Genomic DNA, 26,983 nt, shown 5'->3' on the forward strand with positions numbered 1-26,983 from the left:
TCATTCACATTTCTTCCTTCTGCAGGAGCAAGTGTTTCTGATTCCTCTGGCAGATGTGCAGTCCATGCGAACCATCCGCGCCAAGAAACAGAGCAAAGTGCCAGCAGTCGACATCATTTACGGCAATTCAGCTCGTCCCGCAAAAGTCACAGTTCATTTCAAACAGGTATTGACTCACACTGATTACATATTCATATTGTATAAGTACTTCATACAATCTTTCCATCACCCACATGAATTCACACAGGGGATGTAGTGGTAATGAGTCCAGAGAGAAACCCTGTCATCACAGGATGATCCAACATCCGATTCAGTGTCATGGCACAGTCACTGAAAAAAATAAATAAACAAACCATAAAAAATCATATCATATCACATCTTAGCTCTATGTAGCATTTTAGCATCTCTCTGATCATCGTTTGGTTTTGGATCACAGCTGCAGCTTTAAGTTTTGATTCAGTCTCATCTCGGAGCATTTAGCAGCAAAAAAGACAAACATTTTTTTCAGGAGTTGATGGAGACAAAATGAGAGTGAATGTTAGACTTACATTTGCAGCTCCAAATCAGTGCTAATATTGCTAATGTTTGCTGCATGTGCAAACAGAAACATGTTTGCTAACACAACCTTGATGTCAGGTTTTTTTTAACTTACTCCATTGCCCCCAAGTGGCCAAAAAAACTGCTTGCTTGAAACTGCTTGATGATTTTGATTTTGAAAAAGTTATAGAAAATCTGCTGCAGATAATTATGTAGAAGTTATGTTTGAGGTCTCAGGAACTAGATTTCATGCTTTATGTATATTTTGATTGTGTTACTGGTGTTGACAATACAAAGTGCATTTCTTTGTCTGAGTGATTCTTGTCAAACAAACAGATTTGTTGTTGTACAGCCCATAATGAGAGATATCGGTTCTGCACCAGGATCAGTACAATGAAAAAATGTTAAATGATCCGACTGTGAAATCATCTGAACTAAAGGGCAGAGGACAGCACTCATGGGAAGATGGACATGATGTAGATCTACAGACATAATCTGTATTTTATTACAGTAAAGTTTCATTGACGTTTGAGGAAAAAATGCTAAAATATCTGGTCAAATCCAAAATGAAGGACATAGAGGTTGTGCCTATCAAACCTAAGATTGTCCTTGTTCATCTTGAAGCCAAAGATCTTGACTACAGTTGAGATCTGGGATTCTTCTTCTCACCTCTTGGAAATGTTGTTCCCATTTTTCCCACAACTTTCAGATGAAACATAAGAAAAACAGCTGAGACTGAGAAGCTCAGGAAGGTTTGGCATTTTTGCTTTAAATAACGAGGAAAAATTTATCGAATATCCAAATAGTTCCTCAGTAATGTCACTCGTCATTTTTCACCTCTGTCAAATGTTCAGCAAAGAGGAGGGATACCACTTCAAACAAAACTCTAAGGTTAGGTAATCACCAGTTTGCTAAGTTGCTATGAATTCTGGGAAAATATGGAATCCTAAAAGCAATGGTCAAATAAAATAATCCAGGAGGTTTGTGTACACGCGTCAAATTCAATGTGTTCATCTGTCTTTCAGGTAAAGGAGCTGTGCCACATCCTCGCTCTGATAATGGAAGAGTTGATCGGTCCACCAGGTAGCAGCTCCATCTCCAGTTAAATGTAGACACACACACACACACACACACACACACACACACACACACACACACACACACACACACACACACACATGAACACAATGTGAGAGTTTTTGTTAATCACTGTCATCTGTATCTGACTTGACTTATATGTTAAACTGTTTTTGTTAATTTATCTTTTTTTTGGTGTAACTCCTTTAAAAACCTTGTCACTGATATGAACAATAAACATGAACATACAGACATGATGCTACATGATTTTCTCCTCAGTGTTACGTTAAAGAAAGAGGAAATGATGATGTAATATTCTGATAACAGTCAGTTCAGGAATGAGGCTGCAACAAACGTGAATCATTTTGAGAAAGAAAGTTGTCTGTTTTCATTACACTTTTTCTGTTCTAACTTCAAGAATCAACTTTTAAAAATATGCACCACCATGTTCTGCTGGACAAGACCTGCAGAAAAGTCTGACTTGTGTATATGAGTGATGTAAGAAATGGGTGTTGTCTGTAAATGAAAAGAAAACTGAAATAGTATAAATCAGAAGCTCAGTTTTATTTTGGTAGCTCAAAAGTTGAAGTTAACGAGTGTGTGTATATTTCTGTTTATATGTTGATGAGCACATGGAGTTTGTGTGTGGCAGAGGTCAGCAGGGGGGGCTCTCTGCTCAGTTAAATCAATCAGAAACACTAGTTTGTCCAGACTTTCACAATGCGACTGGGGTTTGGGGCCATGGGAGGTTCCAGAGAGTGAAGCTGGTCATAAACACACCATCAGGTTTCTCCTGGACATTCGTAGATTTTCTACTATTCCAATAATCACAGGACACTGTGAAATTCAGTAGAATTACTGTACTGGGTTATGGGATAAGTTAACAGATAAGGTTGATACCAGGCAAATAAATATTTAAATGGGATGTAAAACAAAATGGGTCTTTATACAGTATGTTTAATAACGTGTATGTTTTGCAAACAAGGGCTTGAAAAAGTTAATCTTTATGTTGCAGAAACAAGATTTAGACTAAACCAAAGCTGCAAACTTATTGTGAAAATACATACGATTACAGTAAATGATGTACTTTTTTTTTTAATTCATCAAAGAAAAAGATCATTTTGTTTTGGTGTACTGCCTCTTCTTATGAAATGGATACTCATAGGATTATAGGGAAAAGAAAGCTGAACTTATCCTGTATGTGATTCAGGGGAAAATGAAAATTTGTGTGATTTTGTTTTTTGTTATGCTTTGAACTGAAAAACTCATCATCTTTTCTTTGGTGATGTGCTTGATATGAGATGGTTGTTTCAAATGTAAGGATTACCTGGGAGTTTAGGAAGAGAGTGTTGTATCAGTAATGCATGGGTGATGATGATGATGATGATGATGATGTGATGATAAGTTATGATAAGGCAAGATACAAATACTTAAAATAAAGATACATAATAGTTGATAATAATGTTGTAATACGTACAATTAGATATTTAAATATAATAAAAATAGCTGCAGATAAAGGATATTGTGTGTGTTAATTCATGTACATGGTTAGTTGTCAGTTCTTGGTGTGTGTGGTGTGTATTTGTTGTAGAGCTTGACAGCAGAATGTAGCATCGTAAATCTTCACTTTGTCCTTGAGTTATCTATTTATTTATTATCTGGGTGGCGGTGGAGTCGGAGGACTAATTTATGTGTAATAATCAATCCATACTTCAGATTACGCCAGACTATTAAGGCAGTGGCGCTGATGCAGAGATAGGATGCGTTCAGGTAACTTGAGGTAAAAGTCAGTAATGTCTCATTCAGTGCGAGCCAGACCCAGTCTCTCACTGGCTCCAACATATGAAAGTCCACTATGAGAAACAGTCATCTCTTGAGAATTGGAAACCAGGCCCAGTCAGAGCCAACAGGTATTGATTTATAAACCATGTGAAATTACACTGTCAAGGAAACATGATCCCTGTTTCTACTGACTCAGTACTGACTGCAGGAGCACAGGCTGAAGGTTAGAGGAAAGCAATTTCTCATGTGTGTGTCTGTGTAGGTGTGTGTGACCAACGCAGTCAAAATCAAGTGCAAGACTATGTCTAGCTGAGAGTACAGTTTGGTCCACAGTCACTGAAAATATGATCAAAAACAATTCATTGACCATCAATGTTCATTTTCCACCATGTACACAGTAACAAGTAATTTTAACTCAAGCTCCTCTTACTAGCTTTTTGCGAGCTATAACAGGGTGAATTACATCTGCTGAGGAAGACCATGAGATGTGGCAGAAAGATAGTATGTGGATCTTGAGTCAAGATATGTTTTGTTAAAGTTCATGACAGAATTTAGCTTAAAGAGGCCTTAAAATCCACACAAATTCTGTATAGTTTATAGCGTGTAACCTTTTAACCTGTAGTAATAATATATACTTCTATTTGTTAAAGGTCCCATTGGCTCTTAGCCTCTCTTCTGATTGGCTTTTCTGAATGATTGAATAAAAATATAGCAGATTTCAGGTAAACACTCAGAGAAAACAAATCCTGCAAGGTTGGATGGTGGGTCCAGGTGAGCAGGGCCTGGGGCATGGCTGAAGGCGGTGACTGCTTTGTTGTGACATCACAAAGTTCCAGAAGTCCTGACGGCTGGTTTTAAGGCTCAGTTTCTGAATACAGGCTGTGTGCATTTCTCTGTGGACTGAGGCTTTGATACTTTCACAGTATTAATATAGAACCTAGACCTGCTTTATAATCACAAACACATGGACATCTACCTTTTGACTATATGGCACATTTAATAAAGCAGTTATTAATAGTCATAAGTCATTAATAAAAGTTTTTATAATTAAAAACAATTCTAATAAACCAGTCTAAAATGTTAATAAAGTGTCACAGTTTTCTCACTTTCTCCAAGTCAACAGTCGTCCTCGGTCAGTACTCAGTCGTGTGTTGAGTTGATGAGTAGATGAGCAACAGGTGAATCAGCAGGAGGAACTGGTTGCAGGCACACACACACACACACACACATACACACACATACACACACAGAAAGACATAGAAAGCATAGAAAGACAAACAAAGCACAAACAAGAGACATAGGGTAAGCATAAAACAGCAGAAACACTACGAATTAGGGAGAGATGCTGCTGGAACATAACATACAGAGATCCTATCAGGCAACCTGTGCTACACCTGGAGCCACTGAAGAGGACTGCTGAGCCAGTACATAAACTTCTGTTCATCAAGAAATATTTCTGTACACACTCCTGCAAAAACCCACAGTGTCATTTTTAATTTTCTGGTAATGAACAAACTAAATACAGTAGAAACAGCTTGTTAATCAGTGAGCTTTCGAGATGTGAACTTTGGACAGAGCCAGACTAACTGCTTCCTGCTTCGCCCAGTCTTTATAGGCTAACAGGTTTAGACTCAAGCGCTGTGCTTCACACAAACATGAGATTGATATCTATCTGAACATTTCAGTCTTTCAAAGAAAGTGAATAAGTGTATTTCCCCCAAAATGTTCTATTCCTTTACAGCACACTTCATGGCCAGAGGTATGTGGACAACTAGGTCAGGGTCTGTGCAGGCCAGTTCTTTTATACCAAACAGGAAAAACTGGCTTTGTGCACAGGGAAACTGTCAAAAAAGGAACTTTCCCCAAACTACTGACACAAAGTTGGAAGAAAGCTAATATCTAAAATGTCATTGTTGGCTCTAGCATCAAGATTTCCCCTTAAGGGGCCTGTCCCAAACCATGAATAAGAGACCTAAGCCACAGTCCACATGGATAGAAATCTTACATTTAACCAAAATGCATACATGTTAAATAAATGTGTTTTTGAGCACTCAGTTTAAAGTGTTTGTGTTCATTTCCACCACATTACAGAAGAGTTAGATTGCGAGTCTCATGGGGATTCCACTGGCTGCAGAGATATTTGCATCTTCTAGGGACTCTGTCTTTCTCCAGTATAAACCCTCTGGAGTTGTGCCACATCGTTCAGAAGTCCTGGTCTCACACACACAGACTTAAAAGTTATAGTTTCTTTTATCTGTTTTACTCACAGACTTTTTAGCCTGCTGTCAGAGCTGGATGATGGATTCTGTCAGTCATACATTAACTTATGATCTCTGTCTTTCCTGCCTGCAGTTTTTGTTAGTATCATTGTATATAAGCAGCGGTGCAACAAAGAGTTTGATTTAAGTTAACCTAGCAATATAATAACACAAAAGTACCCCATTACAAATGCAAGTCATGGAATTAAGATTTTATATGAATAAAATAATATCAGACACTACATTTCCCTCTGAAATGTAGTGGTATAAAAGTTTAAAGTAATATAACATGGACATACTCAAGCACAAATACATGGTTCACTGCTGCTGTTTAAAAAAAAGAAAGTAGAGCTGAATAATTAATAATAATTTTCATAAACTTAACTTAAGTGTATTTAAACGAGTTTTTATCTTTTACATAGGCTACAGTCTTGTATTATGTATTTATCATATCATATTTTTCCTATCTCCACTTGTGCAGTTGTGCTCCATTCAAGTGAAATTGGATAATAGTGAGATCGTACAGGTAAAGCCGGAACCACCGTACAGTTCGGCAGCTTTCGGTTGCCTACTTTGGATATAATCACACAAACTCATGTTATAACTCGATCCTCAAAGTTTTGTTTTGTTTGTGTTAAACAATGAAATATTCTGTTTGCTTTAAAACGTTAACTTCATGAAATCTTCATACGAAAAAACAGTTGAGTGAGGCTATGGAGAACGTAAATTAGCTCTAGCTTACTTCATGGTGTGTGACAGCTTCTAACCATAATATGTATTATTATTACCATAATGATAAGTATGGGGTTTTTGTCTAAATATTACTTAGCGTCGTGAATTGGTAACTCCCCCGTAGACTTCTGAGGTTTCCTATTTCAAAATAGAACCATAAACAATCACACAGCGTTGCAACACAGTTTCGCCCACTCCCCTCTCAGCCAATCAGAAGACAGAGTATTCTAAGGCCGTCCAATCACAACACACTATTCCTTCTTCGAGGCAGAACGCTCCCAACATGGCTGCTGCTGTATAGTAAAGGCTCACAATTTGTATACGAGAGAAAAACATACATTTAAAAGGATATCAACAGCGACCTGAAAATAACAAAAGGTGAGTTCGCAGACCAATACTGTACATCGACGGCTTGTGTTGTTATACTACGTGTTGCAACAGTGTAAGTGTTGTTAGGTCGAAGCCTCTGTTATGTTAGCATCTGCCTTTGACATGAAGGGCAGGGGACGTTTAGCCGCGATGCCCGTCACTGCATGGAGCAGACGATATAAACTCTTTATGCTTATTGTCGTCAGCAGCATAAATGTTGTAATTGTCATGAACTGAAATACAGCGTTTTTTAGCGGTGCTGTAATTGAGTCTGACTCCTAAGCATTCGTAATAATAGGTTCAAACCGGGGGATTTGTGAGTGACCAACACAGTCTAAGTGAGGAGCTATTTCCCGGCACACAATGAGCATGTTTCTGAAACTGACAGGTCTGTTCTCACAGATGACAGGGGTGTACTTAATAAAACTAATAATGGCTGTTCCGTGTCAGGGTCCTGGTGTTGCTCATGCTGGCTCACTGTCACGGCTCACTGAGATAGGACAGAACAGAGCCAAACCTTACATTGTTAGTTTCATCTCTGCATTTCCTGTTATGATAAATCGAAATATCTCCTGTATAAAAGGCTTATTATTAGACAGAACTTGGCACAGTCTCAAAATGTGTTTGTGAAATGTGCACGCCATGCAGCCTCTTATTATACGTAATTTGTGGCCAGGTTCTGTATCATTACCTTCTGTCCTGCTTGACATTGCCTACATTACCTCAGTCTGGTCCTGCAGTGGGACTGTTTTTGGGTTTGATCCTCCTCGGATAGGTTTACACTGCAGTCACTGCACCCGCTCACCCTCCAGTCTGTCTGGCTCTTTTCTTCTCTGTTTGGCTGAGCACTGTCAACTCTTTGCCAATGGAGACTGCTGACTCTGGAGTTCAGTGGGTTTTTTTGTGCCAGAGGAACCTGCTTATGTGGTCAGAGTGAGTGGGCCCGGTGTCAGTAGATTCAGGGCCCTGGCTCTGCTTTTCAATTGAGCCATTTGAGCCACAACATGACAGCAGTAAAGTTAACTTAAAACAAGTGGCTTGTACTGGTTTTCTACTAATAAAGCCTGCCAACACACAATTTTATTTAACAACCAATGTCTTAATTAAACTTGACCTCAATTACAATCAAGCATTGCAATGTAGGTCAGTATAGCTGCCATTCCAGTTAGATTTGTGTATTAATGGATTGTTCAATTTGTCAGTTATCCACAGACCTCTACATGGATGCTGTGAAGAGGAGCTGTGTGCTGCACATAAGCAGCAATTAATCCTGCAAACAAAAACCCCACGTCCCAGAGTTCCCTGGTTCTCTCTGCTGGTCCCTGCAGGTGTGAGTGTGCTTCCTGTCACACTGGCAGAAGAGGCGGGGCAGGAGGTGTTGCCAGGTGGGGGACCAGGGCTGCACCTACCTGCTTTCTCCATCTTCCTCCGTTCATATCAGAACCACTTCAGCTGCAGCGTCCACAGGTGGTGGGCTGAGAGTGATCCGGCCAAGAGCCTCAAGCGTGTGGCATCTGACAGGGCTCTGCCAGGTGGCGTTGGCTGGTTGAGGAGCGGAGCATGTTGAGTGGTTGTGGTTGCCATGGAGCCGCAGGATAAGAAGCAGGTGAGTTTAGTTGCTTGGTCTAGCACGTGTCTAACTTACATAAATGTCCCTGAGGTGGAGAGTTGTTTACTGAACACATAGGGTCCCTGGGATTTAGACTTGTGCTAAATGTGTTAGCTTTTTTAGATTTAGTCCTTAGATCAAAAGTCCTTAGTTTCAGTCATATTTATTCAACCTAACCCTTTTTAGCTTTAGTCGATTAAAGGTTTGAACATTTATTTTTCATATTAGCCTTAGAAAAACATCAACATTTAAGTCTTTTTTTAAATCATAAGAAGATTAGTTGACAAAAATGTTGTGAACATTTTTGCCTAGTTTGAGTCAAGAGCAAGAATGAGCATTTTAGTCAGACTTCAGTGAACCGCTTTAAATGAGGTTTTATTCAATTGCTTTTAGGCTAAAAGAAGAAAATACCAATGGAAATAAGCCACGGTATCCAGAAATAAGAAAAGCCTTCACAATTAAATAGAATCCTGTCCAAAACCTATACACTACAATGGATCCCAGGCAGCAGAAAGGTGTTGACTTCATTCTGTAATTTTGTAGGCCTTAGTTGTAGTGTTGTAGTAGACTGTGTTCTACAGTAAGTGTTTATAATAAATTGTTCAGTATTATAAAGGACCTCTCAGACTGATGTCTGAATTGTTTATAGATGATCTTAATGTCTATGCTAGGGCTGAAAGATATACAAAAAAATCTTAGGGTGATTATTCTGGCAGATATGATGATTGCACGATTTCACTTGGATTTTTGCACTTTATTTTCACTGAAAATAATTTCAAAATGATGATGATGTGATTTTTGTTGGGGCTTATACCAAACAAACATTTTCCTTTACATCTGGAGAATATGATTTGTAGGCCGGGGCGTCTCTGTAGCACCACAATGCTTCATTTATGGTCTGTTGTGAGATATTTTACCTGATTTCAATAATATTTTTATTAATTGTTAAGCCCTAGTTTATGCTGATAAACTGATAAATCATTCAAGCAGTGGTAACAGTCCACACTTTCATTTATGATTCTGCACTCAGGTGTACACACACACACACACACACACACACACACACACACACACACACACACACACACACACACACACACACAGTGACTGATTGATTTGACTCCCAAAAGGGAGTTTTAGTTAATCAGACAAGGACGCTGTCTGAAGAATACTGTGATGCAGTGAACAATGCTCATAATGCATAGTCTGGATACTCACTTTAACTTTTTAGGTTGGTTAACGTTTTTTCAAAGCCTTTCTGATTATCTTTGGTAAATGTGGTGTTACTCTAACTGATAGATTGAAGGTCAAAGCTACAAAAATAAAATCAAAGGTGTAAAGAAAACAACACAATTATCCTTTAATAAAAAGCCTACTGTAAAATCTACAAAATCAGATCAATCACGTCAGACTTAGTTCTGAGTCAATGAATAAACTTCTATTTTGCCATCTGCAAAACAAGAGAAGAAAAGTGAGAGATGGGAGAGTTTTTGGTGGTTAGACCCCATTGTGATGTCAACAGATTTAAAAAGGAGAAGGGTCGCAGCAAAACACACTGAAATGACAGCTGACAGCAGGAGAGGAGACAAACGACAATGTGATAGGCTTGTTGAGATATTGGCAAGATTTGATTGGTTGCCAAAAACACCTGAAATCAGCTGTTTACAAGAAGTGGGGTGAGAGAGGGAGAAAACGAGAGAACTATGAATGAAAGATGAATAGAGATGATCTCCATGATTGAACTTACACTGAGCGCCTTCAGTAGTAAAATAAAACTTTAAATACAGCATCACTTGACATATACATTCTCCTTTGTCACATAAGCTCTCATTATCCCTGATCATGTTTGGTTGTTTAAGTTTAGCCATGTGAAGGGTCAAAAGATCAAACTTGTTGAGTTAAAGGTAGATGCGTAAGAGAGACATTTCACAACCAGGCACTGCTGGGTCAACATAACAAGCATAGGAATGGAAATGTGGCTGCCACTGACCTATTGCTCAAAAAGCTCAACCAACCTTTTCTTCTATCTGAGTGTTCCCACCTATGTGCTGTATAGTGTTATATAATCATTAACAGTACAGTCGGAAACATGAAGCCTCCCTCCTTCTCTGAAGTCTCAGAAGAAGACTAGACTCATTTTACATGTTTGAATTACATAACACAGTCTGATTGATGTAGTGAAGGTGTCAGTAGTATGAATTCATATTTGTTTTGATGGCGTGACGGTAATATAATACACCTTGAACGCACAAGTAAGAAACGGCTTGAAGAACCACAATTTAATGTGTCACAAACTCTGCAGCACAAGATTACTGATGCCTTCAGGGTGCTGATGTTGCAGCTGGAATTAAGGTGATACAATGAACAATAACTAACTATTTTTATTACTCACCCACACAGATATCGCCTAAATCAGATTATAGCCCCTATATCCGTCCGTACAAGAAAGTCACAAACGCTGGATCTTCTTCTGGCTCTTTATTATGGTTCTTTCACCACACTTTATCATTCAAATGTCAGTTTGCTCAGCTCAATTAGGAAATCACTGGAATTACTTTTTTTTATACCCTTCATACTTTCCAAACTATTCAACCTTTTCAGATTTTTTTTCTCAGTCTTTATGTTTTTCATGCCTTTTTCAACACTACTAGTTCAAGCTTTCAGAAATGTTCAGCATATTTCACACTGTATGTGTGTTATTCAACTTTTAGATCTCAGTCATACAATATTCAACTTTGTTTGAAGCTTAGTGATGAAGGAGGAGAATGAGAGAAACCTTCAAACCCAGTCATCAAAAAATTTCTCTTCAGATTCTCCTCACTCGCACAATTTTCACTCTTCTTACATCTTTATTTTTTCTTCCAAATGTAGAAAGTGCCCTCTTTTAGCTATGGAAACAAACAGAGAGAGAAATGCCAAGCACATGCCTCAATTGACTCAATGACTCCAGTGTTAGCTGAGACCAAAAAGTGAAACAGGCAAGCTCAAAGATTTAAGTGCTGGTTGATTTGGTGACACCTGTAGTTACTGATGGTAACAGCAAATGCAGTTTAACACAACAGGTCACAGATTTCTGTGGGCGGCAAAACAAACTATTGTCATTTTAATAAAGACGTCAGGGGCACAGTCTGAGTCTGCAAACGGCAGGGCACAGTTAAAGGGCCCATATTGTATAAAGGTAGATGTCCATGTGTTTTTTGATTATAAAGCAGGTCCAGGCTCTATATTAATACTGTGAAAGTATCAAAGCCTCAGTCCACAGAGAAATGAACGCAGCCTGTATTCAGAAACTGAGCCTTAAAACTAGCTGTCAAGACTTCTGGAACTTTGTGATACTGCAGCAGTAGGAAATGTTCAGTTTGCATTAGCATCAACTTAATGCTGTAGTCACCCAGTTCATGAAAATGCAAATATACAGATATTGCAGTACTTTCATCAGTAGGCCATTACCTCATTTGGTGATAGATAGTGACTTAACAGACAGAGGGAAAACATTCTGACAGCAGGTCCCATATTTTACACTTTAACTGTGTTTTATTTGACATGTTCATATCCATAGGACGATGTATTTGTGGTTTTAGGAACCAAAAACCATCTCAATGTAGTTTCACTTCCCCTCTCTCAGGCTTCTCTCTGTAGCTCTTGTAACAACATGTTGGTGAGCCAATCATAAGAGAGACTCTGAGCCTCTCTTCTGATTGGCTGACTGTTTTCTGAGTGATTGAATATAGCATATAGTAAAGCAGACAACTGCTTTGCTGTGACAACGTTACCAAAGTCCTGACGGCTCGTTTGAAGGCTCAGTTTCTGAATACAGGCTGTGTGCTGAGGTTTTGATACTTTCACAATGTTAATATCGAACCTAGATACAATATACAACATGGGACCTTTAAACTCTTTAAACCTAATATTCGGAATTCACATCGGTCATATACTTAGAGGTTAGGTGTGTCGCACAGTCACATATGTGCTAAGCTGGCAAGAATGAAAAATGTCCAACAGGATTAAAACAGGCCTGGTTGGCCTGACATCAAAAGAGCCTCAGCCCCCTGCCCCCCTCCCCCTCCCACGACCCCGAATGAGAATGAACTGAATGAGACTGAGTCCGTGCCAGAGAGACAGCCAGACAGGGTGTTTTTGAATTAAAGTCCAGCTGGCAGCGTGCACTGACGCCAGGCTCTGTTGTCTGCATCACAGTGACGAGGGAACTTGGGTGAGGTTTTGCAGCATCACCACCTCTGCGAGCAGGCAGCCTCTCCAGTTTGTTCATTCACATCTCGGGAACTTGTTTCCGAGATGTAATGACTCTCATCATGTAGCACTGCTGCCATTTCACGTTTTCCTTGTAGCTGTGTAGCAGGAGTGTGAAAGATTTTAGAGAAGAGTAGCAGAGCAGGGCTGTCATGGTGCTGAAGATGAGAGAGGGGATCTATCTCTGGAAGAGGAGCAGTGTAAGTTGTTCTATTGTTTGTTTCTTAGGGTAGTGCAAAGCTTAACAAATGTAGCAGGACTGTTTGTTGCCTGTTTGTTTGAGTGACGTGTCAGTCAGATATACTGTTGTTAATGCAAGTCTTTTCTCATGCTCGTGATTTGTCGGGGAGCATCCAGGGTTAATCCAAACCTCCCGGGGTCGAAGGCCTGGTCTGCTGTTTTGAGACCGTTCATGCTCTGTGTGTCTCTGCTTGCTTACGTCTGTCTGGAGGATTTTTGTTCAGGCATTGTTACTCTGGGGAAATGGGAAGATATTTATAGCTTGGCTGTGTGGGATGTACAGCTTGAAAGCCGAATCCTGTGTGTGTGTGTGTACTTGTACTTGCTACATAGTAAGGACCAAAAAAAGTATTTTACCAACAGAGTGAGGACATTTTGGGAAAGTGAGGACATTTTGGCCGGTCCTCACTTTTTGAGACACCTTCAAATCACATTTTGAGGGTTAAGACTTGGTTTTAGAGTTATGGTTAGAATTAGGTTTAGGTTAAGGTCAGTGTTAGGGTTCGGGTTAGGCACTCAGTTGTGATGGTTAAGGTTAGGGTAAGGGGCTAGGGAATGCATTATGTCAATGAGTGTCCTCACAAAGATGGAAGTACAAGTATGAGTGTGTGAGTGTGTGAGTGAGTTTTCATATTTGTGTGTGTCTTTCAGTGTGTGTATGCGCAGGGTTAGGCCTTTGCACACACACATCCTCACAGTGACATGGAGTGTGGGAAAAGGTTGCTTTCCCATTAACATCAGATATGGCTCTGTTTCCTTTCCCTTTTTATTATAAACAGATTCATTTCCTCTTTAAACATAGATTATGTCTAAATCTGCTCAGTATGAAGAATTTGTTTGACAATTTGACAGTTATTTAAGTTATTTATCAAAGATCAATGCCAAACATCCTCTGGCTGCAGCCTCTCAGTGTGTTGCTGCTTTTCTCTTTTTTATATCATTGTTAGTTGAATATTTTTGGAGACTTCACCTTTGGATTCTCGGAAAATGTGATAAACAAAATATTTAATCAGTTAATTGTACCTGCTCCAACTCTAAAGCCAGGAGAATTAATTAGATGTTTCCTATATAATTTAAGATATATATATTTGTTTTTGTCATACCTTAGTAAATTTAAGTTGTTTGTAATGTGTGTATGCAGGGTGGGGTTTGGTATTTCTGATCAGACTTCACAATAACAAGCGTTAAAAATATGTATGAAGGCTTTCCTGCCTGCGATGAGCTACCTGAGCTGACCCAGTTAAAATATTGTAATTTAGATTGATTTATGTAAGGTGGCATGATGGTCACTGTTGCCTCACAGCAGCACGGCTCTGGTTTTGAAGCTACCCCCTCACTCCCCACCCCCTCAGCAAGAATAAGCAGGTATAACTAAGGGACAGATGGAAATTTATTTAACAAAAAACAATATGTCATGTGTAGTTGGTAGCTAAATCAAAACTGCATCTTCTCCATATGCATTGAGCTTGAGGACAATTAAAATAAATATAATAAAATAAAACAGCACTTGAGGTTTTCAGGTTTTCAGGGGGCAGTAACCTGCCAAAGGGAGTGGTCCTCTGTTCAATCACCATGGCCTCAGAATTAGTGGAGTTAAGTCTCATCCCAACTGTGTCCCTTTTGAGTGAGTCCTCTCTGTGTGTTTTGGAGCTTAGAGTCAACATTAAGGCAGAAATACACTCTGAGATCACCAGATCAAATGTTACCTTCTTCTTGGCTGCACCTTGAATTTTTGTCCATGAAAACTGCAAACAGAACTGGTGACAAGGGACGACCTTGGTGGAGTCCAAACCGCCACAGAGAGCATGCTTGACTTATTTCAGAAAGTAAGCGAGTAACCCTGACAGTGAGTCAGCATACACAATACCAGGACCTTGGATCTACCTCATCTAAATATAATGCTGTCATTTTTTTAAAATTACAATCGTAGCTCTGATTTTCCTGCTGTAATACAAAATACAGTAATCACCTTAGTCATATCAGACTGACTTGTGTTAGTACCCAGCTCATCGTGTATGAAGAACAGTGTATGAAAGTGATTTTTTATAAATCATACAAAGAATCAGATGCAGCAGATTGGCGGTGGTCGTCATGGTGATCTTGTCAGCCGAATTGTTCAGGTTAAGAGTTAACCAGAGTATGAAGGGGTTGCTCTACGTGTTGTTGCAGGAGGATGCTGTGCCCCTGGGCCTGTCGACAGGCCAAGCTCTGGTGAAGCTCCGGGACCAGCTCAGGGACCTGCTGGAGCAGTACCAGAGGGCTGCACACAGAAGAACCTCTGCACAGGTACGCACACACATTTATGCATTAATATTAAAATCAATGATCTTCTGTTTGGTAAATTCACTCCCTAAACCTCAACCTAGAAATAATATCTATAGTAAAGTTTACCCTAAGCGCAAAGTGAGACCTGCAAAAATGACAGCTTTTCAGTATTGTTGCATCCTTGTGAGGTTTGTTTGGTTCTCATAAGGAGAGAAGACAATAAGGAGACGACACACACTGACACAAAGCTACAGTGTTTGTTCTGCATGGCCTTGATCTCATCTACTAATATCAACACATTATTCTTTAAATACATGCATCCTGTTAAACATCTTACGTAATACACTGCATATTATTTTACTTACGCCTTGTTGTTTTTTCATGTTCTCATAGGAACAGTGGGTGAATAGCTTCCTTTACCATGGCAACCGTCACTCCTGCCTCCATTGGCCAGGAGCTGCCCTCACTCTGCTGGTGGTGCTGGGGCTCTTATGTTGCCATGGCAGCCAGCCAAAGGGCAGGTAGGTAGCCTCATTTTGACTGAACCATCCCGTCCTGGAATGTGTATGATACTGTAACTGCAGCATCAATAAAAATTCAAATTCTTATTTGTAGAAAGAAAGATTTAATCAGGGGTTTTAATGTGAGGAGAAATATTAAAAATCAAGATAAGGAGGTGTCTGTGTCTGTCTCAGCCTCAGCCGCACTTTCTCATCTGCTCATCCACTCAACCATGTTATTCTCTGGTAAAAATAATCAACATGTTCATCGTGAGCAGAAGTGAGAAATAGTAATTAATCACCAGCTGCACAAACAACAGCTGTCCTTGCTCTCACTGTGTGCCAAGGCAATCTTACATTTGTATTGACTGTTCTCCTTTCATGCTAGCAAATGTTATTAAACACCTAAACTAACTGACCAGTACTGACAGACCAATTAAAACACTCACTGAAGTTTGGGTGTATTTGCTTTAACTGTAGAAGGGATAATTTCTCAGAGGGCATTCCTCCATTATGATAAAGACTGAATTCCTGTTTTTCTGTTTAAAGGTCCCATATTTTACACTTTCCCAGTGGCTGAGGGCGGTGACTGTTTTTTTTGTGACATCACAAAGTTACAGAAGTCCTGACGGCTGGTTTTAAGGCTCAGTTTCTGAATACAGGCTGTGTGCATTTCTCTGTGGACTGAGGCTTTGATACTTTCACCGTATTAATATAGAACCTAGACCTGCTTTATAATCAAAAAACACATGGACATCTACCTTTAGACTATATGGAACCTTTAATGTATCGTATAAATGTGTAAATAATAAATAATAAATAAATGTATAAATCTGCTGCTCTGTTTCCCACTTCCACAGTTCTGGTATAGAGCTAGTGAACGCTGCAGCCCTCCTCCTCCTCTTCCTGCTGAACCTGCTGCTGGTCGGACGTCAGGAGAGGCTCAAGAGGAGCGAGATGGTCCGGCGCCTCAAGGGCATTATAACACAGCTCAGTGGTGAGTCAGCGTTACAGCATTTTGACTTCCTGTACAAGAAAAGATGTGTTTATCATGTCTGTTCTGCTTCTTTTCTGCACTCAGCTGCTTGTAACTCGTTTTTGGCAGTGGAAAGTTGTGGGAACACTGATGTTATTAGCAATTCAGCTTCACAGGTCCTCAGTATTATGGAATGGGACTTATCCAGTAATCAAAAGCAACAGTTGGCAAGGAAACTGACAATCTGTTCATGCTACTGTTCCAGTTCTCCTTTAGACTGGATTTTGTCCAATAATTATTTTCTTTACTTTTTTTACAGCCTTTACTTTTTTGTGTTTTTTTAATTTCTGATAAGCTGCTTGTTCTGTCTTTATTGCAGACAAATTTTGTTATACTTACAGAAACAGGCATTGTTATTACTGAGCTGAATAAAATTTGGATTTGAGGGTTTGCTTTCTATACTCATCCCCTCATTCCCAACACAGCTTTTTACCATTCCCCATCCAGGTCTGTGCTCCAGGGGGTGTCGTTACACTAACAAAATGGCCTATTTGGAGAAATGGTTAACTGTTAATTTCATTATCAACTTTAGTTATGTCAGTTTAAAAGAGTGGTATCAGGGCACAGTGTGATTAAGGCATTTTTATTGTAACGTAGCTCTGTATACACTGTGACATGTTTGTTTTCACCATATTCATGCATATTAACTACATCCTCACTTTCCCTCCCTGTACTCCAGACTATCTGTCAGGGTGCGTGGGTGATGTGCGGTGGTCTCTGTCACTGTACCCTGACCTGTACACTCCCTCGTCACCGTCGTGGTCCCTCCACTGGACCTACCGCGACTCCCAGCTGGTTAATCTGCCCGTCAGTCTGCTGGTGGAAGGAGACATCATCGCTCTGAGACCAGGCCAAGAGGCGTTTGCATCACTCAGAGGCATTAAAGTGAGTCTGTGTGTAGATACACATACAAGATGCGCATGTACACACCAGTTTTCTTTGATACACCTGTAATAAAAAAATGCAGTGGTTGCATGTTTGTGCATTCATTTAACTTTAGTCACAGCTCCCTCTTCTGGCACAATGTTAAGCAAACAGGCCTCCAGTTATATTGAATGTACTAGGATTTGCTTGTACCCTATTCAGTCTCAATACTGCCTTTTAAAAAAACATCAAATCAGTTTTGTCCTTCATTAGAAATTCACTGGATCAGTTTCTTTATTTTTAAATTTATACCTGAAGCAGTTTTCTTCGGAACTGACTGAGTTGAAGCATGATTTATAAAATTTTAATTCTCTAATAATATTCTCTAATTCTCTAAAAATATCTAATAAATAATTCTCTGTAATAATTTTTAATTTATTAGAGACCTAAAATGTCACTTTAACTGCATCAAGTTAAGTAATGACTCCCTAGAGTCTTGTTATCACTATGAGGTTGACAACCAGCTAACAGAGGCTCCAGGAAGTCACTGCCCCTTATCCCCATAAAACTACAAATGATCATTTTTACACCTCTGTTTTTGCAAAGATTAAACAAATGAGATATAATGTTGTGATCAGTAAAGTTTAGAGGTGCTGGATGGTGAATTTTGTTACCTTCAGACAGAACCAGACTGTTTCTCCCAGTTTTCAGTCTTTGTGCAGAGCTAAGCTAAGCTAACCATCTCCTTGCTGTAGCGTCATATTTAACAGACAGATTAGCGTCACCTGACTTCCTCTCACCTAACACCTATTAAACATATTTTCCAAGATGTCACACTGTGTGTGAGAAGCTCAGTCTTTTTTTTCCCTCCTCAGGATGATGAGCACATTGTGTTGGAGCCTGGAGATTTATTCCCCCCGTTCTCCCCTCCTCCTTCCCCACGGGCCAATGAGAAGAGAGGACCCCAGAACCCCCAGCAACACCGCCTCTTCAGAGTGGTCCGGACTCCAGTACTGGACACAGTCAGGTAACTTGGCCCCTAGGCAAAATACATTACGTACAATTACCACTGGTTTGCCAAGGTACCGATTCGCTTCGCTTCGATATTGATTTCAGTTATAACACCAATGAGATTCTCAGAGAACTAATGCAGTAAATTGTTCCTCTAACCTGGTTCATTATTAAAAATATGTGTTCACATTACGAATGGACCCAGAGCTGTTACACCAGTGCACCTTTTAATTTAACAGTTTATATACATGTCAAGCAACAGGTAGGTAGGTAGTGTGTGTTGCTAATGTACCTCAGTGCCCCAGCCACAGTGTGTGAACAGGTTCACACAGCTTCTTCTATCGGCTTCTTTTTGCACATGTTGCGTATAGCTTTGCTTTTATCCAGCCCTTCACTTTCTTTATAGTTTTAGATCTGAAATGCAGCCAGACATCTGCCTGTGAACCTGTGCCTTCAGTGGAGAAGCATCTGCCATGTTTTTGCCTCTCTCACGTCATGTGACCAGATCTCATTACGCGAGATGGCTGGTCACACGAGACTACAGATGAGAGATTGAGACTGTAAAAGACATATATTAAAATATCTTGGGATAATATGAATCCATATCAGATTATTCAGATGGAATGGAGAATCTTTTTTTTTTTTCAATGCACAGCTAGTTTACACACAGGATTTACAAAGGTAACACAATGAAAACATTTAAGAATTCTCTGTATATTTCATATGTGTAGACATCAGCTGATGTATGCTGATGTACAGTTGTGCAAATAAATCTGATTCATAAAAATACTGCACATAGGTTTCATACAGGTAGAGGATGCTACACAATTACATGAAAAGAAAATGCTCTTGTGTCTGAAACAAATACTTAGATGTTATGAGCTGTTTATGAGGAGGAGAGAAAATGCAGAGAACATGTTCATGTTTTAATCTTTTTGTCCCTTTGTCTTTTTTATCTTTTCAACAGGAACAGTTTGGAGATGGCGCTGTCTCGACCAATCACAGTACTTGACAATGAAAGGTTTACAGTGCAGTCAGTCATCACCAAGCTGGTCTGTCCCGTGGTGCTGGTGAGTAGTTAACATGGAGTTTCTAACCAGTACTTTTTTGGCAGTGTATTTGTAATCACTTGATGTAAGTGTGCCATTTTTTCTTCTGAGGTGTGTTTATGGTCTCTGCCTCTAGGTGGCGTTCCTGCTAGTGAACATGATCCGCTATTTTTGTGATGCACCCAGCCTCACCCCTCCCTGCTACAATTTCTTTCAACTTCAGGTACAAACATTCAAAACAACAACTAATCCTGGTGTACATTAGTGAAGTGTATGAACCTGCCTAAAGGAGAAGCACATAAAATTCAGACTTTTCAAGTATTTATTGCTGTGTATATAACTAACATGCTGAATTAGACATTTATATAGTGTAGTGGTTCTAAATAAAGACAGAGGACATGACAGAGATGTGTGACATCGTATTTGCAGTTGATGGGTGTTCTGCCTATCTTGCCCCTGCTCTTCCCCGTCATGTGGGTGCTGGTGAACGCCTTCGGAGAGGCCAGGGTCCTTGCAGAGTTCAGCCGGGTGTCTCCAGCTGGTCTGGTGAGTGATGAAACACAGTAACGCATAGAGTCACAACTTTGTGTGATGTGCACTGGCAGAAGAGACAGCTTCCGTTACTAACACAGAGGTTTGTGTTCTGTGTTTGAGCTAATATCTACACACACACACACACACGCACACACACTCACTGTAGGGTTAGACTGATATCCTGGTTTGATTCCAAATTAAAAGGTCCAGTCCAGCACCTGTGATGAGCTATTAAATGATGTAATTAATTAGCAGGTGATCACAGGAAACTGTACTTTGAATGACCCACGACATGTCGCTGGTTGTGTTTCCGCAGCATCAGGGCTCAGACTCAGCTGACTGCAGAGGACCACTTGTAGTAACCAGCTTTTATTTTATTAGTGGCAGGTGGAGAATAATTAACTGTCATTGATTACTTTGATTTAAATAATGATGTTAGTTTTCTTTTTTAAATGTTTTGCTATCACTGCTAATGATGCTAAACAAACCGTGTTAATGGAAAACTATATTTGTATCTGATCTATATCAGCATTAAATGGTCAAACAGACTCACTGCTGCTGTATTATAATATAAATACCACTTTGATGGAAAAAGTGGCAACCTTGACTCAGATTGATTAGTAATGAATAACAATGACTAGAGCTGCATTTCTATGATGTGTACTAGTCAAATATTTACAGTGATCACCCTTCACTGACATGAGTCAGTCTGGCAAATTATCAGAATCATAAAGACAGTAAAAAAATGCACAGCTCAAGTGGCCAGTTGACACTGAAACATATTATTTTTGATAAGAATAATATACAATAGACATAATGAAATTCCTCCTTTAGTGTGATTTGGGAGTATTTGGACAGTTCCATATTTATACACAGTCCTAATTTTAAAAATGCTGCAGGAAAGTGATTCTGAGCATATGGATGAAGCAGCTAAGGAATCCTTAGGATAAAGTGTTACTGGAGGGGTACTCCAGAGATTTAATATTACATTTCCCTAAAATTAGGGGATTTGCAAGGTCAAAATCAAAGCAGCAGAAGCTGAGATATCCTGACTTTTAGTCCGTAATATGGGTCAAGTGCTGGATCCTTAAGCTGCCATAATGCAGCCTGTCTTTTGCCAGGTAAACAACAGTGTCTTTTAAACGTCACACCTCCTGAGTCAACCCTAATGACTCTGAGATTACTGTTATGACTGACTGGTCAGAGCATATTGGCACAGAATTTTTCCAATATGTATCTATATAACAGTCATCATCATCACAAAGTAATATGATCAGTCCTCTTGCTTTTGTTAATACTTCTCACACTCTTTATGAGGTTCAGTAAATCAGATATAAACATGTGCACCAAGCTAATTATTTAGAATTATAACATTAATAAAATATATTATATATATATATATATATATATAACATAATTGGGTTAAGAGTTATACTTAAACCAATGTTTATAAATCTGATCAGGACTGATCAGGACAGAGATATTTGGCTTATTATTTATAACAGCCAGCAACAGCGACTGGAAACTGAGAGACAAAACGAGAAAAAAACTGTCGGTCTGCTTAAAGAACAAAACACCAAGAGATAAGTTACAGTCTGAACACGTGTGTTGCTTCTTTTATCCACAGATTCAGTCAAACTTGTATTCCCTGTTTTTCCATGCTGGCTATTGGTACCTTCAATTCAGAACCATATCAGTCTAGCCCTAACACACACACACACACACACACACACACACACACACACACACACACACACACACACAGAGGAGACACAGCAAAGGCCTCCCTCTGTGTTTTAACTAGACTCTTCTCTTGCCCCAGCTTGCTAAGTTCTCTGAGGACACTCTAAGCAGCTACACCGAAGTGGTTTCCTCCCAGGTATAACCTCTCACTATCTCACCCCCCCACCACCACCTCCTCCACTTGCTTGGCTCCCAGCACCTGAACCCACCTGTCTTCACGCACTCGCTGTTCTCGCCCTTTGCAACTCCCTCTGTGAAACCCCGTACGCAACTCTCACCCTCAATCTCCTTTTACATCTTTGGTTTCTTCGCCATGGAAATCGTCATGGACATCTTCTGATTCAGACCACCACTCTGATTCTCCATGTGTCACCATCTTTTTTTTTTTTTCTTTTTCCTTTGGCTTAAATATGAGCACTTTGCTTTGCTTTCTCTCTCACCTCAAGTGATTTTTGACATTTTGTCTCAACAGTCAGTTGTGATTATTTTCTCATCTCATGGCTGCAACTTCTGTTTCCACGATCAGCCACGGTTCCTGGCCAAACCCAATCATTGTCCTCCATTGTTGCTGAAGAAAAACAAAGCAAATTAGCAGTAATCACTAAATTCCCACCAATCTGAAACCTTCAGTGTTTTGTCTCTGGCTTTGGCTTTGCTCCTGATGAATACATAGCCATTGTTAAATATATCCTGAGAGGGACTTTCACATGAATCTGTCCCTGACCTTCCACCTCTGCTTGTCTGCCTGCTCTGCATGACTGGAAATCACCCACAGTCTGGATCTGTGCTGGGAATTCTCTAGAATTTCCTCTCCTTGTGTCCTTTTTAAGATATACTGGCTGAGTGTTTTGGGTTTGAACAGATTTTAGTCTTCAACTCCCCCAGCTGGTGTCTGTTGCACAATTTCACATGTGATGGTAGTCAACGATATGCAAAAACAATCATATTGCAATTATTTTGGTAGCTATTATGATATGAGCCACAATTTCAGTTGGTGTGGTCATTTTTCAGAAAAAAAAATTAAAATGATGATGGTGATGTGATTTTTTTGTTGGGACTTACCAAACAAAAACAGATTACAGCTCCAGTGATTTGGATATTGCACTTGGACATACTAAGATTTTGACCTAGCATGAACTTCATGTATGAAGCCATGATCACGGATAAATGTGTGCATTAGTTACAGGAGCTAGTTAAAGGTCCAGAGCATATTTCCTTACCTTACTAATAATAGTTTTTAGATTTGCTATGTACAGTATGCGATAATAGAACATTAAAACAAAAACGGGGAACAACATTAACATAAGAGTTGCCTGCAGAGTATTATACAGTGCATCCGGAAAGTATTCACAGCGCTTCACTTTTTCCACATTTTGTTATGTTACTTATTCCCAAATGGATTAAATTCATTTTTTACCTCAAAATTCTACACACAATACCCCATAATGACAAAGTGAAAAAAATTTGCTTGAAACTTTTGCATATTAAAAATTAAAAAACAAAAATATAACATGTACATAAGTATTCACAGCCTTTGCTCAATACTTTGTAGAAGCACCTTTGGCAGCAATTACAGCCTCAAGTCTTTTTGAGTATGATGCCACAAGCTTGGCACATCTATTTTTGGGCAGTTTCTCCCATTCTTCTTTGCAGAACCTCTCAAGCTCCATCAGGTTGGATGGGGAGCACAGCCATTTTCAGATCTCTCCAGAGATGTTCAATCGGGTTCAAGTCTGGGCTCTGGCTGGGCCATTCAAGAACATTCACAGGGTTGTCCCGAAGCCACTCCTTTGTTATCTTGGCTGTGTGCTTAGGGTCATTGTCCTGTTGGAAGATGAACCTTCGCCCCAGTTTGAGGTCCAGAGCGCACTGGAGCAGGTTATCATCAAGGATGTCTCTGTACATCGCTGCATTCATCTTTCCCTCGACCCTGACTGGTCTCCCAGTTCCTGCTGCTGAAAAACATCCCCACAGCATGATGCTGCCACCACCATGCTTCACTGTAGGGATGGTACTGGCCAGGTGATGAGCGGTGCCTGGTCTCCTCCAGACATGACGCTTGGCATTCAGGCCAAAGAGTTCAATCTTTGTTTCATCAGACCAGAGAATTTTGTTTCTCATGGTCTGAGAGTCCTTCAGGTGCCTTTTGGCAAACTCCAGGCAGCTGTCATGTGCCTTTTACTGAGGAGTGACTTCCGTCTGGCCGCTCGACCATACAGGCCTGATTGGTGGAGTGCTGCAGAAATGGTTGTCCTTCTGGAAGGTTCTCCTCTCTCCACAGAGCAACACTGGAGCACTGTCAGAGTGACCATCAGGTTCTTGGTCACCTCCCTGACTAAGGCCCTTCTGCCCCGATCGCTCAGATTGGCCGGGCGGCCAGCTCTAGGAAGAGTCCTGGTGGTTCCAAACTTCTTCCATTTACGGATGATGGAGGCCACTGTGCTCATTGGGACCTTCAATGCTGCAGAAATGTTTCTGTACCCTTCCCCAGATCTGTGCCTCGATACAATCCTGTCTCGGAGGTCTACAGACAATTCCTTGGACTTCATGGCTTGGTTTGTGCTCTGACATGCACTGTCAACTATGGGACCTTATATAGACAGGTGTGTGCCTTTCCAAATCATGTCCAATCAACTGAATTTACCACAGGTGGACTCCAATCAAGTTGTAGAAACATCTGAAGGATGATCAGTGGAAACAGGATGCACCTGAGCTCAATTTTGAGTGTTAATGGCAAAGGCTGTGCATACTTATGTACAAGTGATGTTTTTTGTTTTTTATTTTTAATATATTTACAAAAGTCTTAAGCAAACTTTTTTCACTTTGTCATTATGGGGTATTGTGTGTAGAATTTTGAGGTACAAAATGAATTTAATCCATTTTGGAATAAGGCTGTAACATAACAAAATGTGGAAAAAGTGAAGCACTGTGAATACTTTCCGGATGCACTGTATATAGCGTACCTATCACCAGTCAATGGTTTGCTGTAAGTGGACATTTCTACAAAACGTTTTGTTCAGGGTATCAGTGAGTATGTGAGTCAGTGCACTGATCCTGTGTAATTTATCAATAAACTAGTTTCACATCCTGATAATATGTAGTTTTTTCCTGGAAATCAGTTCTTCTTCTCTGCTCTAAAAACAGTAGCCCACACAGTGGGGTTGTGCTGATAGACGATGATTGACTGTTATCAGAGTGATCGCTATTAGCTTATGTCTTCGCCAATGACCAGATTATTATCATTATTATTATTATTATTATTATTATTATTATTATTATTATTATTTGTAGTATTGAATTATTATTACATTTTGTTTCCCTGCCACAGTTTGACATCAGCATCCCCTTAATATAACCAATGCTTGCAACACCTACATGTGCGTGCGCGATCTGACTGTGCATAAGATCACACAACCCTATTTCATGAGAGGTTGTGTTGTGTAGCCACTGGCAGCAACTGTTTTAGCATCACATGTCCATAGAAGACTGTAAAATGCAGGAATTAAAAGATGGATCTCTGGATTTTATGAATCAATAAGGATTATTCAAATAAAGATCGATTTGAATTGATTGAGAATCGATTCCATTTCACAATTATTGAGGCCACCGTACTCCTAGAAAAAGTTTTAGAAATTATTTTATACCTTTGCCCTAATCTATGCCTCACCACAGTTTTATTACACAGGTCAGCAGAGAGATCGTTAGACTTCATGGCTTGGGTTTATGTCCTGACATGCAGTGTGAATTATGGGAGGCTGTATACACAGATGCATACCTTTCTAAACTTTGTCCAGTCAGGTTCTAGACACATCTGAAGGATAATTAAAGTAAACATGAAGCACCTGACCACAATCTGGAGCCAACAAAGAATCTTCAGTTTTTGATTTTTAATAAATTTGCAAAAATGTCTAAAAACTTGTCTAAAAGCATGGGGTCCCAGGACTTTCTGAAATCACTGTATACACATGTTTATTTAGTTGATCAGCCCGGAAGCTCATCTTAGATGTTGTTTTTTAAAAAAAAAAAAAAAAAAAAAAAGAGGGCACAAAGAAGGAAGTCTCACCTAAATGTTCAGGAACGTTTCCCTGAGCTGGTTGTGGTTGTTTGTTCTCTGCTGAACAGTCGACGTGGATCTCAAACACAGAGAATCAAAATGTGCATGGATGTGTTTTGGGTCACTGCTGCAGCTTGCTCTTGGCTTCACTTCACCTCGTGCCACTAGCACTGTAGTTTAGAAGCTTTGTCCTTTTTCTTTATAATTTTACCCAATCACAAAGCTGATTGAGACTCTCGTCTGTTTTAGAGCTGGTCAGAGTCAGCTTCTTCCTTGTTAATTAAAGTCAGATTTTCAAATTGTCCATTTTAATTACTTTTGTAATGTGAATTTTATTCATTCATGTAATGAGACATGTCCATCCTTTTTTAGCATCTAGTAGAAATTCTCTAACTAAATTTACATGTGTGTATGTGTATGTGTGTTTTTGTATGTGTGTTAATTTCTGCAGGAGATGCTACGCTGTGTGTGGAGACACCTTGTTGGCGTCCTGAAGGGAGAGTCTCAGACACTTAGCTACACTTCCAGCCTCTTACACACTCTGGGATCTGTCACCGTGAGTATTAAAGGGTTGAATAATGTGGGGCGTATACATCTAAGGGTTAAGTTTGTTGACCCTTATTACAATTTAAATGTTATTGTGATAGTATATTCATCAAGATGAGCTTGTTACAAGTTCAGTCTGCATAAAGGAAAGTTAACTCCTTAGTAAACTAAATGTAGCTGGATGTCGGTAGAAAATTTACCAATTCAGCTCACATTTAGTAAGATTGCTAGTGTTACCTACTGGTAAATTTGGTATTCGTTAACTTTTCCAATAATTAGACTGACAATTCAATTTTATTTGTATTGCACCTATCATAATATACATCATCTCAAGGCATTTAACAGTTTAAGGTCCTTACTTTATTATAGAGAGAGAGAGAGAGAGAGAGAGACCAGGAACAGCTGTACATACTGTTGATTGTTAATTGTAACAGTAATAGTATTTCTAATAGTAATAGTAATAGTAATAGTAATACACATAGTTAATTGTGTTATAATGGCATAATAGTTGTTATAATAATAATAA

General features: G+C 39.6%; 2 protein-coding genes across 7 annotated transcripts in view; both read left to right on the forward strand.

Annotated features, from left to right (window-relative positions):
• LOC139608827 (unconventional myosin-XVB-like) overlaps positions 1 to 3,131 on the forward strand; it is a 29,032-nt gene extending 25,901 nt beyond the window's left edge. For 2 of the 3 annotated variants that reach the window (XM_071462921.1, XM_071462922.1), the window contains exons 42-43: positions 26 to 166; positions 1,563 to 3,131. In XM_071462921.1, the coding sequence (XP_071319022.1) occupies positions 26 to 166; positions 1,563 to 1,643 (222 nt within the window). In that variant the 3' untranslated portion in view covers positions 1,644 to 3,131. The remainder of the gene's footprint in view (positions 1 to 25; positions 167 to 1,562) is intronic. The other variant, XM_071462923.1, reaches the window with a different exon arrangement.
• A 3,508-nt stretch (positions 3,132 to 6,639) lies between these two features.
• tmem94 (transmembrane protein 94) overlaps positions 6,640 to 26,983 on the forward strand; it is a 34,678-nt gene continuing 14,334 nt past the window's right edge. Inside the window, exons 1-12 of one of the 4 annotated variants that reach the window (XM_071462323.1) lie at positions 6,640 to 6,764; positions 7,958 to 8,361; positions 15,025 to 15,141; positions 15,514 to 15,641; positions 16,481 to 16,617; positions 17,336 to 17,541; positions 18,396 to 18,547; positions 19,499 to 19,601; positions 19,717 to 19,803; positions 20,010 to 20,126; positions 21,937 to 21,993; positions 26,363 to 26,467. In XM_071462323.1, coding sequence (XP_071318424.1) covers positions 8,338 to 8,361; positions 15,025 to 15,141; positions 15,514 to 15,641; positions 16,481 to 16,617; positions 17,336 to 17,541; positions 18,396 to 18,547; positions 19,499 to 19,601; positions 19,717 to 19,803; positions 20,010 to 20,126; positions 21,937 to 21,993; positions 26,363 to 26,467 — 1,233 coding nt within the window. In that variant the 5' untranslated portion in view covers positions 6,640 to 6,764; positions 7,958 to 8,337. Of the gene's footprint in view, positions 6,765 to 7,957; positions 8,362 to 12,493; positions 12,816 to 15,024; positions 15,142 to 15,513; positions 15,642 to 16,480; positions 16,618 to 17,335; positions 17,542 to 18,395; positions 18,548 to 19,498; positions 19,602 to 19,716; positions 19,804 to 20,009; positions 20,127 to 21,936; positions 21,994 to 26,362; positions 26,468 to 26,983 lie in introns of those variants that run through there. The other 3 variants (XM_071462325.1, XM_071462322.1, XM_071462326.1) reach the window with 3 other exon arrangements.

Source organism: Trachinotus anak, unplaced genomic scaffold, assembly GCF_046630095.1.
Source record: "Trachinotus anak isolate AG129_WGS33_773 ecotype Australia unplaced genomic scaffold, CSIRO_AGI_Tana_v1 ptg000025l, whole genome shotgun sequence".
NCBI classification, from domain to species: domain Eukaryota; kingdom Metazoa; phylum Chordata; class Actinopteri; order Carangiformes; family Carangidae; genus Trachinotus; species Trachinotus anak.